Here is a 14,302-nt window from a genome sequence, read left to right on the forward strand (position 1 = left end):
CTTTTACATTATTTTGGCATGAAAAGAGTTTGTATTCTTTTTCCACTACTGAAAGATTTCTTTCCAGACACATAATAATTTGAAATTTTAATAGTATTGGAAATTATTTGTCTAAGCAGGCAAAGATACTGTACATTTGCAGTGAGATAAAACAGGTATAAGGTATCCTGAACCTATTTGTCTAAGAGTGGCTAGGAAGATGATTGTCTCACTTGCTATTCCTAATAACACATTCTACGGCTTGGGATCATATCCTCTTCTGGTTGTCAGAATGATTACAATCTCATCAGTGAGTTTATCTATGTGGAGGTACAAATACTTTATGTTATTACTTTAATACTGTTGGGGGGAAATAACTTTGTAATTTTTACAGCCTCTATTTTAATTTGTCAAAAAAGATCATTGACATTTGAAAGTATAAGGAAAAAGCCTGCACATAAAATATTAATGCACCGCTGTCATACAGCCTGCCCTCAAAAATCCTTCTGGCCTTCCTGAGAATTTTTTGAGTAAAGTATTCAGGATTCAATGCCATTTTAATTTATACCAAAATTAGTTGGACTGATGGGAAGAATTCTTCCTGCTTGGGATAAAGGAGCCGCTATGTAATCTTCTCTGGCTTTCTCAGTTATTACTGAGGCTCTTTTGAATCACAAACAGTTCTGCAGTTGATTCTCTGCCCCATGGAAGAGCAGTAGTAGATACAAGCAAGTAGTTAGTACTTTGTTTGAAAGCTAACATAGAAAAATAAAAAGATGTGAAAAGAATTGTTTCTCCAAAGTAAACTTCCTGAAGTTTCTATACTTCTTATCGCTGCAGCAGTGATCCCGCAGAATGACATCTTTCCCAGCTGTAGGTAAGAAGATTTTGTTTCCACTGGGAAGCACTCTGAAACCTGAATATGTGTAATGTATATCATAGGCTTCAGCTTTTTGGGAGGAAAGGGGGTGGGTGGGTAAAAGCATTATAAAACTGTTTTGTAAGCCATCTTCTCTTACCTATTTAGGTTATACATTATAGGTCCTTAATGTGGTTACGTTGAATTATGAGACTGAATATGGAAATTTTAGCACAAGTGAGCTTTTTAAGATGTGTTTCTAAGCAGATGGAAAGAAGTTGTCGCTATCAGGAGGGGGATCTGGAAATGGAATCAACCAGACAACTGTGCGATTTAGTAGCTTAAAGGCAGGAAGTTGATTTCAGTCTCCTTTTTACCTTCAGATATCAAAGCTTTTGTGCAGTTATCATGGGATTGGTGTGTCCACAGGGACCTGCTTGGTTGAAAGGAGCTTCTGTCTTGCTGTGTCCTGAGAAGTATGCAAAATTTCTGCAATTGTATTTTCTGTGATATCTTGCTGTGTCTCTGGCCATCCTCAGCCCCTGGTCTTTTGCATGATGTGCAACAGGATGATGGTTGATTGCTGCAGATACTTCAGTAGTTTCTATGCTGGCAAAATTCTTGCTTTTTCAGGTTGCCTTTCACTCATCCAGCATAAATTACTGCAAAGGGATTTAGGTTGGCTGTTAAAAAGCAGCCTGCCTGCCAGAGCACTGAAACAAGATACATAAGTGTGTTGTGGAATTTCTCTTGCTGGAGATTTTCAAGAACCATCAGAAAAATGGAAGCTGAGGATCCCTGAAGTACATGAGACCCTTCCTCACTGCAGGAGGCTGGGCTTGGGTGCCTCCTAAGGGCCTGCTACTTACGCTTCTGTTATTCTATGGAAAAGGAACAAAGCTGAGGTTGAAAAAATATTTAAGAAAAAAATCTTTTCTGAAAGGCCAGAAACCCAGTCATACGAGGTTCTGTTTTATCGTGCTCTATGTAGCTTTTGCAACTATTTGGAAAAGACTGTTGAACTTCTCTGATCTGTCACAAAAACATGCTTAAAATACTCTCATTTCAGATCTGCCTGGTTTAATAGTTACCTCTGGGAAAAGGGCTTTGTCCTGAAATTTTCACAATGTTTGTTTCTCTTCTTAGCATCACAACACTGTTTTCTTTCGAGGTACTGAGAAAGGCCAGCAGCTCAGGTGTTGATCCTGCAGGGAAGTCAGTTGACCCTCCAGATAATTCCATAGCCTGGCACTATATTAAAATAAACTTGCATGGTTTTACACCACTTTGAAAGTTTATCTTCCACAGCAGCCTTGACGGTAATGTTATGTCATATTTTCCTTCTTTCCTTGAAGACAACCAAAGGACTGTCAGTATGCTTGTTTGTCACCAGAGTATTGACCATCACAAGTAGTTGGGCATGCTCTGAGGAGCAATCTGCAATCACATTGCAGGACATGTTTGCAGTCTTGAAGCAATAAGGATAGGGAAATCTTGTCTCAAGGATCGCTTTTGGACTGATCATAGTTACGATAATCTTATCATGTAATGCATTATATATGTTCTTTCTTCATTCACAGGATGATGTACTTTTATTGCTTTAGTAAGTAGTTCATTTAATAAGAACTATTGCACCTTGTTAGCCTGTCAGGACTTAACAGTATCGATACTAACACCAGGCTACTGATAGTACTTACTACTAGCACTGTATCAACATGAACTGAATGTCACTGCCACAAACAGTGGCAGTTTTCTTCCTGTGAGTTTATCATGTGAAGTTATGGCATGAAAGCTGTTCTACATTTTACAAATTATTATTTTACATTACTTGTTATTTCATAATTAGACCCATTAAATTCCCTAGAGTAAGATTTTTCTCTTGAATAATAGCTTTAGTATTTACCATATGTAGAATGCATTTCCACCTCTCTGATTTTAACTGCAGATTTATTGACATACAGGTATTGTGTTTAGAGTGAGGCTGTTTGTTCCTCTGAAAGATAACATTGGAAGACCAAAATAGCTTTAGTTGGCATTGATTTTTTTTTTTTTTTCCTGTTGTCTGAGATGTTATCTCCTTTCCAGCTGAAAAAGTTCTAAATTCTCTCGTGTGGAAAAAATCTTAGAAGTTGAAATTGTGCTTTTAAAACTTTAAGATCTGAAATGGACTTCTCAGAAAACTTGTCATATAGCAATAACTTCCCTGTGCTATTTCTAGCAATATAGCTTCTTTTGCTAAATAAAATGTACTCTGAAAATTGTGATTGCAAGTTCTTTATTTCAAGAATAACGTATTTCTTAAAATCATTAATGTTAAATACCACCAATAAAGAAATTGTGAGGAAGTAGGAAGAGTCTGTTTCTGATTTTCTTACTTTGTGGATCTGACAGCTGTTTTTGTATAGTAATTGCTACATTCATCCTCCAAGATGAGGTCAGTACCCTTGTGATGTGCGAGTCCCCAGGGGTCTAAACATGAACGTAGCACCTTATATTTACATCCATCCCCAACAGTTATCCAGTCAGCAGTTCCTATAAAAAAGAAATCTGTTCATTAAATATTTGATTTATTAAAACATGCTGCATGATGATTTGAAGATGGCAATGTATAATTCCATGTTGTTAATACCTTATGCTGGTATAAGTTGTCACTCATTCTGTGGACAGATGGAGACCAGAAAAGTGTGAGGGCTCATCTTGAAGACTTTCCTAAGGCATTTGAAGGAGAATTTTGCTTGAGCACATCTGGGAACTAATGCTCCCTCACTCTTCCTCTGCTGCAGCAGAGTGGGTGGGCTGCGGCTGGGGCTGCAGTGGTACTTTACTTGATCTTTTCAAGTACCGGGCTCCATGCTCCTTATTTTGAACACTTGGTCCAAATTATTGATAGCCAGCAAGGTTGGGCCATTTCAGAAAACTAAATCAGAATTCTCCATGTACTGAAATTGCAATTGGACCTTCAGTACTATGAGACTCTTTAGTACTTCTGGACTTCATGTTCTTGAATGAGAGAATCAAATGTGAAATATTTCCATTTGAAAGGATGTGGGAAATTACTGTTGTTGCTTCAGCTTTGAGTGACCTAATGAATGTGTTCATGATAACAATTAAATATGCATAAAAGATTTCAACCATGTGTAAATAGTAATTTGGATAGCTTTATAGGTTTGCGTTGTTTTGTTTTATTTGTTTGGGTTTGTGTTTTGGGTTTTTTTTTAAAAAGGGAAGAGAAACAAGCCCTGAAAGCAAGGGAAGTCTTTAAATGCATATAAGCAGCATCTCTCTTTCAGATAAGAATTTAAACATTTAAAGATAAGCATGTGTTTGAAAGCAAATGAATATGAGCTTGAGCCCATGCTACAAAGTCAGCCACCATATGTAGGCTGGATGTATTTTAAAATGCAAGTTCTTCAATGCATCCAGTAAAATAGCTCGTGTTAACAGACGTGTCTTGTCAAGACACATGCATCTTCTAAAACTCACCCATTCTGAGAGCATTTTTTCATTTCTTTACTAACACTGATCATCATTGGTTGGACTCAATGATCCAGTAGGTCCTTTCCAACCTGGTGATTCTGTGATTGTTTTCTTTAACAAAGTAATGTTATCTAAGCAGCTGATTCTTTTCCTATTAAGCAATGAATTTCCTGCCACCTTTCATAAAGAAAGCCAATTTGAGATACAGTAAGCAAAACCTGTGTGTTTGTTCTTTGTAAAGAAACAATCTGGAAATATACTTCTAGGAAAAAAAACCCAGAAACATTGTGTGTTCTTTCTCTGACTGTCCTGAACTGTCCAGTTAATTTCTGCCTTCAAGGGCTTTATGAAGTTACGTTGTGTCATTTACTCTGCCATTTTTCTGTCTCTAAGTTACAAAATTAGTTTGTTCCACTGAGGAAGGCTTTTTTAAAAGGAAGGACATAGAAATGTAAATATATGACGGGGGGCGGGAGGAGAGTTTGGGGTTTTTTCACCTTTTCTTTTCTTTAAAGAAGATTAAAGCCTTACAGGCAAAATCCTGTAACAGTTTCTGCCTGGAGGAATCTTGATGACAGTATATGCCTCTACAGTAGAGGCCCAAAATAGAGTTTGGGAGTAATCCCTTGAGACCTAATTTTGACGCATGATGATCAGGTTACACTTCATCCTGAAACCTGAGGAGTTATAGATATTGTTCCTGTCCCTTCTCACTTTCCGGCAAATTACCTCTCCTACCTCCTTATCCTTCCTACGTTTAGATATTATATAGTGCTAAAATAAAAGCTCTTTTTGAGTACACACATTAAAGTGGTCAGGTTTAATTATGATACAAAAAAATAAAACATAGGTGCAATCGTTCCTTTGTGTTTGTTGTTCAGTTCTCCTTTGTTGTTATTATTAAGGGTTTATGTTAAACCAGCTGTTTTTCCTGGATGCTGGTTGTAGTTACGTGTTACAGCAATGTGAAGACATGCAAGTGATGCTGGGAGTGAAAATCCAACTGTGCCAGAAGTGCTGTGGAGGTGTCAGTGTTCCATGGCGTGGGGTTACCTGGCAGCTACACTATTTGCTGCGAGTATTACCATTGTCCACAGCCTACAGTTTGGCTTTGGTGGGGCAGTAGCTATTTAACTAAAACATCTGATTTCTATTTTTCCTCTCAAAAGACTGTTGCTGTTCCATCCCAGTCTTCTCCAGCTTAAGGCAAGTGCCCAGTATGTTCCCTTTTAGAAGTCAGTATTCTGAGCAATAACAAATGCTGAAAAACCTCTCTCTGTGTGTAATCTCTCATGGTTTTTCTGTCACATTTTTACCATTTTTTTGTTTGTTTGTTGTCAGAATTCTCTTAAGTACGCAAGGTAGAGGACAAGAAATGGAAATAGCACATTTTGCTATGCAGGATAATTCTGTCTGTTGCAGTTTGTGCTCCACACTGAACACTTCTCATGCTGAAACCATTTAATATGAAATGAGACCTGACATGGTAGAGCCTATTATTTGGTGTACTTTTTCCTCCAATCTTACCCCCACTGAGGGTTGCTGAGCATTATGTGACACTGTCTTATCTTTCAAGTTATGACTTATAATACATACTTGACAGATACTGCGCGACTAACACTGTGAGAAGAAATTGTTGTTTATATTGGAACTTGCCTATAGACTGACTATGACAAATGCACCTAATTTTAATTTGGACTCCTCTGCTAAGAATAGATATGCCACTCACAATATGCAGTATCCTAATGGTATTTTCTAGAATCTATTATATACTGCTGTAAGACTTTTTCTTTTTAAAATATACTTAAAAGGCCAGTTTTGTTTGGAATGCTCATATTTTCTAATGTATATCTTGGAAACACTAGTTGACTGTGTCAGAGCAATGTTGGGGATTTTCTCAAGTGCTCCCTATTTTCCTATAGCATTTACTAATCTTTGCTTTCCTGCTTGCAAGCAATGAGAGAAGTCTGGGGAGAGCAGTGTATCTCCCTTTCTAGGTAGATGTCTTCAGATAGTTAAATTAATGTGTCTAGTGTGGTTGTTCAGTATGAGATAAATGGATTTTAATTTAAACATAAGGCCAGTGCTAATGCTTCTAGGAGTAAGTGGTTCATAGTCCTGGTTATGAGCCAGCAGAGATGTGATCATCCATTTCTGAGTGCCTTGGGGAAGTTGCTGCCTTGTTTTGTGCCTGTGGTTCACAACAGTGGCGTGCATTGCACAAGACATAGCGGTGTTTCGCTTGAGGACTGTCGAAAAGCATTGCTTGTGTGTTTTTGTTGGGTAACAGTGAACAAGCTAGCTGAACTTAATGTAAACTGAGGCTAAAGCTTGTGGGTGGATTAATTTCTCTGTGACTTGGTCTGTTTTGAATGAAAGACTGGTGTCGAGTCATCTCGTGTCCAGTCATGCACTGTTAATGCCAGGTGCTGCTTCAGCCCCCCCAAACAAGCATTGCTGCTGTTGGACGAGGTGGGGGCTCTACACAGGCTGTAATGATGGATGAGATGGAGGTGGTGTCACCGCTGGGGACTCACTGCTCTTGAACATCCAATTCATCTGTGCAGTTTGGCACTAAAGCAGGACGTGGTGAATGGGTTTGGCTAAGTGCTAATCTTTAGTGATAAATGTGGAACAGCGGACTGACAGGAGAGAGTTTTGAGGGAACTGGCTAACAGACCTCTAATGTCATCCAAGAGAGTCTAAGAAGATTACCTTTCCCTGAGCTGTTTGAGTGTCCTTCTCACACACAGATACTGTTTGTGTAGAAATGATATCAACAGTTGATGCTTGCTTATAAACACTTAATCTGATAATTTCAAGTGTGTTGCTTTTATCTATTTTCAAGTCTGCATTTCTGAAAAAGACACTGTTTTGTATTTTTCTTTTAAGTATTGTAAGTGGAAAATGGAATTTCATTAAAGTGTTAAATATAAAACTGAAACTAATACAGTAAAATTAGTTTTAAGAATTTGTTAGTAAATATATATGTAGATATGTTTTCATGATATTGTGTTTACCTAGCCAAAACACAAAGAGGATTTCTATGTGCTCTGTAAAATTACAAGTGCTTTATCTGTGAAGAATACCACTTAGGATGAAAAAAGGGTGAGAAGTGGTATTGTAGACTGATTATCATATCAAATGTGAACTGTGCACTACCAGAACATTTTGTTTGTTTCATATAAGCAGAAAACTTTTTGGGAACCCTTTCCAGGAGAGAGGGATTTTAACTTTCTGACATCCAGGCTGCATACTTCAGGAAATTCCACAGCATGGATGATATCCAAAAGAACAGTTCTGTCTTAATAGAAAATTATTTCCTTTAATAATAACTTTGAAAAGATTGCCAGTACCTTTGTAAAGTCAATATATCATTCAGAAGCTGGAAACAGAAGTGTTTGGTAGGATTTCCAATTATGTTACATATTCTTTGTGGAAGACAGTATTTTTCTAGAGGGGCTGTGGTATTTATTAGACATCAGTTTTGCTTAATGCATAAAAATAAACACAACTGACAACATTAAAATAAACATAGTTGATAACTATTTGGTGTTACTATCTCTTTCTTGACGGGAGATCTAGAGCCATTGCTTTTTGATTGTTCTTGGCCATAAATAAAAAGGGTAGCTTTGTGTATAAGTCAGTGTTTATTTAGAATAGAAAAGTAATGCCATTCTGGCAGTCCCACACGTGTCTTTGGGTGAAAACCCACTCTGATTATGAAGTTTTTGTAAGATGTTGATGTGTAAAGAACTTCTTAGTGCATAAATGAATTTGCCAGTGTCATGGGGTTTAGCCCTTACTGTGCAGTGAAAGAAATTGAGCTCTATTCATGGGTCTGAGCTCTGTTTTCCCAAGATATCCATCCATTGGCTTAATTTAAAACCATTTTCTAGGAATTCTTAATTTGAGTTCTTCTCAGACTTTTAGTTTTCTTTGTGCTATTGTTAAATATTGTACTGTTGCTTGGAGAACACATTCATGTCAGAAAAATTTTCAACTGACTAAAGTTGGCACCTTTAGGCCATCGTAGTAATTCAGGGTAGCTGAAATCAGGGAATGACAAGTGTTAATTGCATTTCAAAGTGTTATATTCACTGAAGTAGTGAGTGCATAGATTCAGTTGGGAATGGATATCTGAATGTGTGCCTCTTCAGATCTGATATTCTGTTTTGCAGAGACATGAATGGCTCAAGGAATGCTTGTAAAATCTGTCTTTCTTTAACAACTATTCATTGCTACTTCGTCCTTTGCTTTTGCTTAATGCATACAGAATTCCATGGGCATGTTAGTGATACTTTTCAAAATGAAGCCTTGAGAAAAAAAGATCTGATGCTCTCTGGAGGTCTTTTTTCCCAAAGGTTTTCATTCTGAGATATATCAACTTCTAACATTATATCTCATATCCAGTTGAACAGGAATTGGTTAAGAGGAACAATTTCATTCCCTTGAACATTTTGCTGGGAGTGTATTAGTATCAAAGTGGGTTATTGGAGCCTGAAGCTCAGATCTTGATCAGGAATTCTACAAAGTAGTAAGTTCTGGATAGAATTTTTGTTCTGCTTGAACAAAATATGTATTTGTACACAGCTTTCTTGCACTTAGGTCATCATTTTCTGAGTGTATGGGGACCAGGGGTTGCTGGGAGTTCTTGTTGAATTTCCCTTCCCCCCCTCCCCCACCGCAAAGATCAAATGAAATATTTGGAGTCTTAAACTCTAATTTCTGTTAAAGGGGTTGTCAGTGTGCTTGACGGCGATCAAGTGCAGTAGACTTATTCCCAGCTTAGCATGAATTTACAAATCAAGGTTTAGAACGAAGAGGAATTCCTGTACTAGGCAATGAAAACCCTTGTTCTTTAGTAATTGATGCTAAAAATGAGACTTGTTTTTTCTCTGTTTCAGCACCCAAAGACAATGAAGAACGTGTGTTCCGGGAACGTATGCGCCCCAGAAAGCGGCAGGGTGCTGTGCGACGCAGAGTACATCAGGTTAATGGACACAAGTTTATGGCCACCTATCTTAGACAACCAACATATTGTTCGCACTGCAGAGATTTTATATGGTATGAAGACATTTTGACTTTACTTTCTTAGCAGCTTTGAACTGAGGAGTTAACATACCCTGTTGTTTCGCTTAAGCATGAATAGCATGGAATAGTAGTTTTTTTCCTCTTCATTTTGATACTTAGCTGTCATCAGTTTTGCAGGTGACAATAGAAGACTTAAACTTCCATCATACATGTTAGAATTAGTTGTATTTATGTGTTTTCTCTCCTGAGCCACAAAATTAAATCTTTTCCTGTCTAGTACACATTATAAATTCTAGGTAGACAGCCAGTCTAGTGTTGTGTAGGTGCCTAAGTGTAGATTCAGACCTAATGTTGGACCTTTACTTTTGCCAAGATGACTGAATTCTTCATTAGGTGCTTAAGTATCACTATCTTTCTCCTATGAAATGCCTAGATCCTATAAAACCTACTAAAGTTAATGGAATATGGCAATATTAGACTTCTAATGATCCAGAGGTTTGGGTGCACAGTGTACAGAGTCTTTATTATTACAATGTATATCAAGAACTCCCTTTTAGAAATTGTTTACGTTCGTTTTCAGTACTTGCTATGTTCAGATAAAGAAAAGTGGTGGATACATTCAGTTTTTTATTCTTTTTCAGAAGCTCTATTGATGTTTTCTGAAGTTGCTTAAAGATACTGATTTGTACCTTAACACATCTGATCTGATGTTGATTCATTCTAATATTTCTTAAGAATGTGTAATGAATCAGTCTTTGTTAATGTGAAACAACCTAAATTGTACACAAACTCAATTACGTTCCTGTAAGAAATGTCTGCAGGTTAGGCTTTACCTTAGCTAAGATGATTTCAAGCAAAAATATTGGCAAATGCAATCTTCTATCAATTTAAAGGCCTGCTTGAATCCTATTTTACCAGCTTGTGACTTCCCTCTTTATGTACCCCTTGACTTTGCTTAATTTTATTAGAGTAAATGTGTCTTAGTCCTTGAAGGGATTCAGAAGTATTCTTCTACCTCTTACATCTTAGCAGTTTGAATGTGGTTCCTAATTTGAACTGATCTCAATCTAGTCATGCAGCTATCAGGTTACTGATTAGAAGAAGCTGTTCTTTTAAACTTGTGCATGTCTGGTAAAGACAGGAGAAAATGTTTTTCATTTTTAAAAATATGTGTTCTTCATTTTCTGAAACAATGTTTTATTTTCAGGGGTGTAATAGGAAAACAGGGATACCAATGCCAAGGTAAGAGATAATCTACAGGGGGACAATTTGAATTTATGTATTATGTTATATAAATAATAAGATGTTTTCATTAGGCATTGTATATGTAGAAACAGGGATATGAATTTAGCACAAGATGATCAGCATAAATTTGTCTTGCCAAAGAAAGTCTTTACAGTAAACTGGAGTAAGGTTTTTCAAAACCTTTGGTCTTAGGCAGCATATATGAAGTAGGGGCACAGCTAACACATCACTGAACAGCACGTTCTAGGTATCTCTTGATGCACATTCGACTAGGGGGACATATCTGCAGATGTGGACTTCTTCATTTTTCACTTCTTGCATTTTAAAATTGTTAATTCTTTATTCTGCTTAAGATTCTTTGTTTAAAAATGCCAGGTAATTGCATAAAGACTGTAATTAAACAGACGAGATAATTATAGAGGTCATCGTTAGAGAAGGTTATAGCAAAGACTGAAGAAGTGCTTCATTTTTAATTCCTCTTTTCAACTCTGTTTCTTGAAGTGTTAATTTTTTTATGTAGTCATTTCTTGGGATGATGTTTTTCTACTTAATTCTCATCTGACAAGTAGAAATAATCAAGTTAGTGATGATTTTTCAGTTACAAAAGACTTGATGAAATCCCATTGTAAATAAATAAATGCAAATAATCATTTTACATTCTATAATAAGAATCACTGTGTTAACATACAGCAGAGTTTCTTTGAGCTCCCTTTTTTTTCCTTACAATGACCAAATCTAGAAGAAAAGAAAATTCAATATTTCACTCTGAAGTTTTTTTCTTCACTTAATGACCTTGAATCCTACAGTACGATAGACCTTGTAATTTTTAATCTTTTCTGTCATATCAGCAAATGTTACTCATTGATTAAGTAATCAGTATGAATATTGACAAAGCATTCTTGCCTGCTGAAACCTTTTATTGTTATCAACTTACGATAATGTATTACAGAAGGAATGTTCAGCTTTGGTTTTTCTGTTCTTTGACATCTACAGTGAGTTATTGTTTATGTCTCTCTTCCTCTGGAAGTTCTTCAGATATGAATTGCTTTTGCTATTGAGTCTCATGTAATGTGGAGATCATGGACTTTTATCAGCTAAATCAGTTATGTAAAAATTGAGAAAAGTTAGAGTTAGTATTTCAGAAGATAATTTGTAGTTTTCTATACTGAGATTTTGGCAGATATGCTTTAGTTCTCTTAAAAATCATTGGTCTCTGAAAAGTCCGTCATCTTCTGCCTTTGTAAACCGGACTTATGTCATGGGACTCACCAGTCATTTGCAGCTTTTCAAAGCCTAGCATTTCTAGTCTTCTGAGGTCAGTCTTTTGCATCAAAATTAATCTTCATGACAACTCATTCTTTTATCTGTTTTTTGTTTATAGTTTGCACTTGTGTAGTCCATAAGAGATGCCATGAACTTATAATAACGAAGTGTGCTGGCTTAAAAAAACAAGAAACTCATGATGAGGTAAAAGTTTATAAAACAAATTTTCTAGATAAAATTCTGTCTTTCATCTGTTCCAAGTAGTGTAGTCTCCTCTGTTTAATCAATAAATGCTATAGACTTTTTTGTGCCCTTCTGTTCCTGTTGTGATGTAGCACTTACTTAGGAATGACATATTACCATAACAGTTTTATTTACGTGGGAATGATTATACAGCAATTTATTTATAATTACTAAACGTTTTATACCCTCTGAATGCTTAAAGCCTCAGTGAGCCCATTTCATTCCTTCTCATTTTTAACATTCTCCATTTCTGAGTTAATATGAGTTGTCCAATTTTAATTCGAAAGGAGGAGGATAGACACTAATTGATCTCATTCATCCTGCACAAATCACTACCATTTTTCATACTGGAAGCATTTTTAAATATCTGGTTCAAAAACAGTATTTTACGTCCACAACTTAATCACTTGCATAGGATTGTGATAAAGGACTGTGTTTGGATCGTGCTGGTTTTGTGTAGTACCAACAGGAAGATACAAAATCTTGTGTAGATTTACATTCGCAGGCTCCAGACTGGTGGTGACTTGTATGCTTTGCTGATATAATGCTCTCATTGTTTAGAAAGGGGTACTGGATCACTGGAGAGAAGCCAGTGGTAATAGGAAAGGGAAGGAAAAACGTTGAAGTAAATCTCCTGCTATGCAGTGACCACTATAAAAACTTGCCAATTACATGCTTTAATTATTAAGTAATTATACCTTGGAATTCCTGAACAAAACAAATTATCATTGTCGTTTTCATAATTTAAAGAAGAGTGGGATATGAAAAGATAAAGGGTTTGTGATGTATTTCTCTTTCTTAGTCCTGTCTTATTTCAGCCTCCTGCTCCTAAAACAACTGGGAGGGACTTCCTTGCCTTCCACATTAAAAGATCTTCCCTGATAGCCGTGTATTTGTTGTTCCCAGAACAAATAGGAAGTAGACATTATTCTGTATCTCTTGGACAACAGCAGCCCTTCCCCCTCTCTTCCCCGAGTCAAATAGTGAGAGGAACTCTGTAGCCTGAAGATATCTAATGTAAAGATCATCATCTGAGCACAGACTTATTTAATCTTGTTTTAAATTACGTGTGGTTTCAAAACATAACAGAAGCTTGGTGTACGCCAATTATAAAGAAATTAATTAGAATGAAATATGCTGTGCTCTCATTTTCCAGCAAGTGGGATCCCAGCGTTTCAGTGTCAATATGCCTCACAAGTTCAGCATCCACAATTACAAAGTGCCCACCTTCTGTGACCACTGTGGTTCATTGCTCTGGGGTCTTTTGAGACAAGGTTTACAATGCAAAGGTAAGGATTTTACCACTTCAGAGCTTTTCTTTTTCCTTGTGAGTGCTGTAGACTTGGAAAGACTTCAAGTTATTCTGTTTTTTTCCAGCATGTACAGAAATGAATAGCACATGAATAGAAAACTGTTGTAGGGATTGCTGTCATAGCTAGAAGATGGTCCTTTACCATGCAACAGCAGTCAGTAACAGATGCAGAGGAAAGAGGCACAGAAATACATTTGGGACTTCCTGCTCTGTAGGTTTATTGCCACATAGGAAATTCAAAGTCAACAGAAAATTAGGAGCATGAGAATTTATATCCCTTCAGTTTACATGCCTTTTAGTTTTTCAGGTTTGTGGTGATGATTGATCAGCTTTTTAAACGTCATTATTCTGACTACTTTTCCCTTTAATACCATCTTCAAAAATTATTGTTATGTGTTGGCGGAAGCAGTCCTGTGCATCCATATCCAGAAGATGAGGTATTCTGATATCTAGCTGCATCATCCGTTGTGATGGTCTGCCTAGCCCCTCTATTCCAGAAAACAAAGGATTTATCATATTCTGCAGCTTAAGGACTGTGTACTTTGTAGAGTAATTGTATGTGAAGTTATTGCTGGGAGGTGCATTCATGTCTTTTTAACTAACTAACAGAAATTACTTGTTCATTATGTCCTAGTTTCAAGCAGATTTATGTATTCTAAAAGGGGGAGAAACCAATGCAAATGCTTGCTAAGAAAAGAAATATTTTAGAAACAGTGCACAAAATACTTCAATTAGTGATTTTTTGGGTATGATGTCATGAAGATTGTCAGATTCTTAGAAGGTAGTACCTAACAGAATCATAAGAATTTTCACTTTGTTACCCTTTATGAATTGGTAGGTCTGTCTCAATAAACACAAAAATCATGCTAAGTACGCTTCTTATCAGCAGA

The 14,302-nt window shown here is 36.6% G+C and overlaps 1 protein-coding gene across 1 annotated transcript in view; it reads left to right on the plus strand.

The window, feature by feature from the left end:
- The window catches only part of PRKCE (protein kinase C epsilon), a 287,221-nt gene that overhangs the window by 168,132 nt on the left and 104,787 nt on the right, over window positions 1–14,302 (plus strand). Inside the window, exons 3-6 of the mRNA XM_009558110.2 lie at window positions 9,223–9,382; window positions 10,557–10,591; window positions 11,976–12,061; window positions 13,257–13,389. Coding sequence (XP_009556405.1) covers window positions 9,223–9,382; window positions 10,557–10,591; window positions 11,976–12,061; window positions 13,257–13,389 — 414 coding nt within the window. The remainder of the gene's footprint in view (window positions 1–9,222; window positions 9,383–10,556; window positions 10,592–11,975; window positions 12,062–13,256; window positions 13,390–14,302) is intronic.

Source organism: Cuculus canorus, chromosome 3 (genome assembly GCF_017976375.1).
Source record: "Cuculus canorus isolate bCucCan1 chromosome 3, bCucCan1.pri, whole genome shotgun sequence".
Classification (NCBI taxonomy): Eukaryota; Metazoa; Chordata; class Aves; order Cuculiformes; family Cuculidae; genus Cuculus; species Cuculus canorus.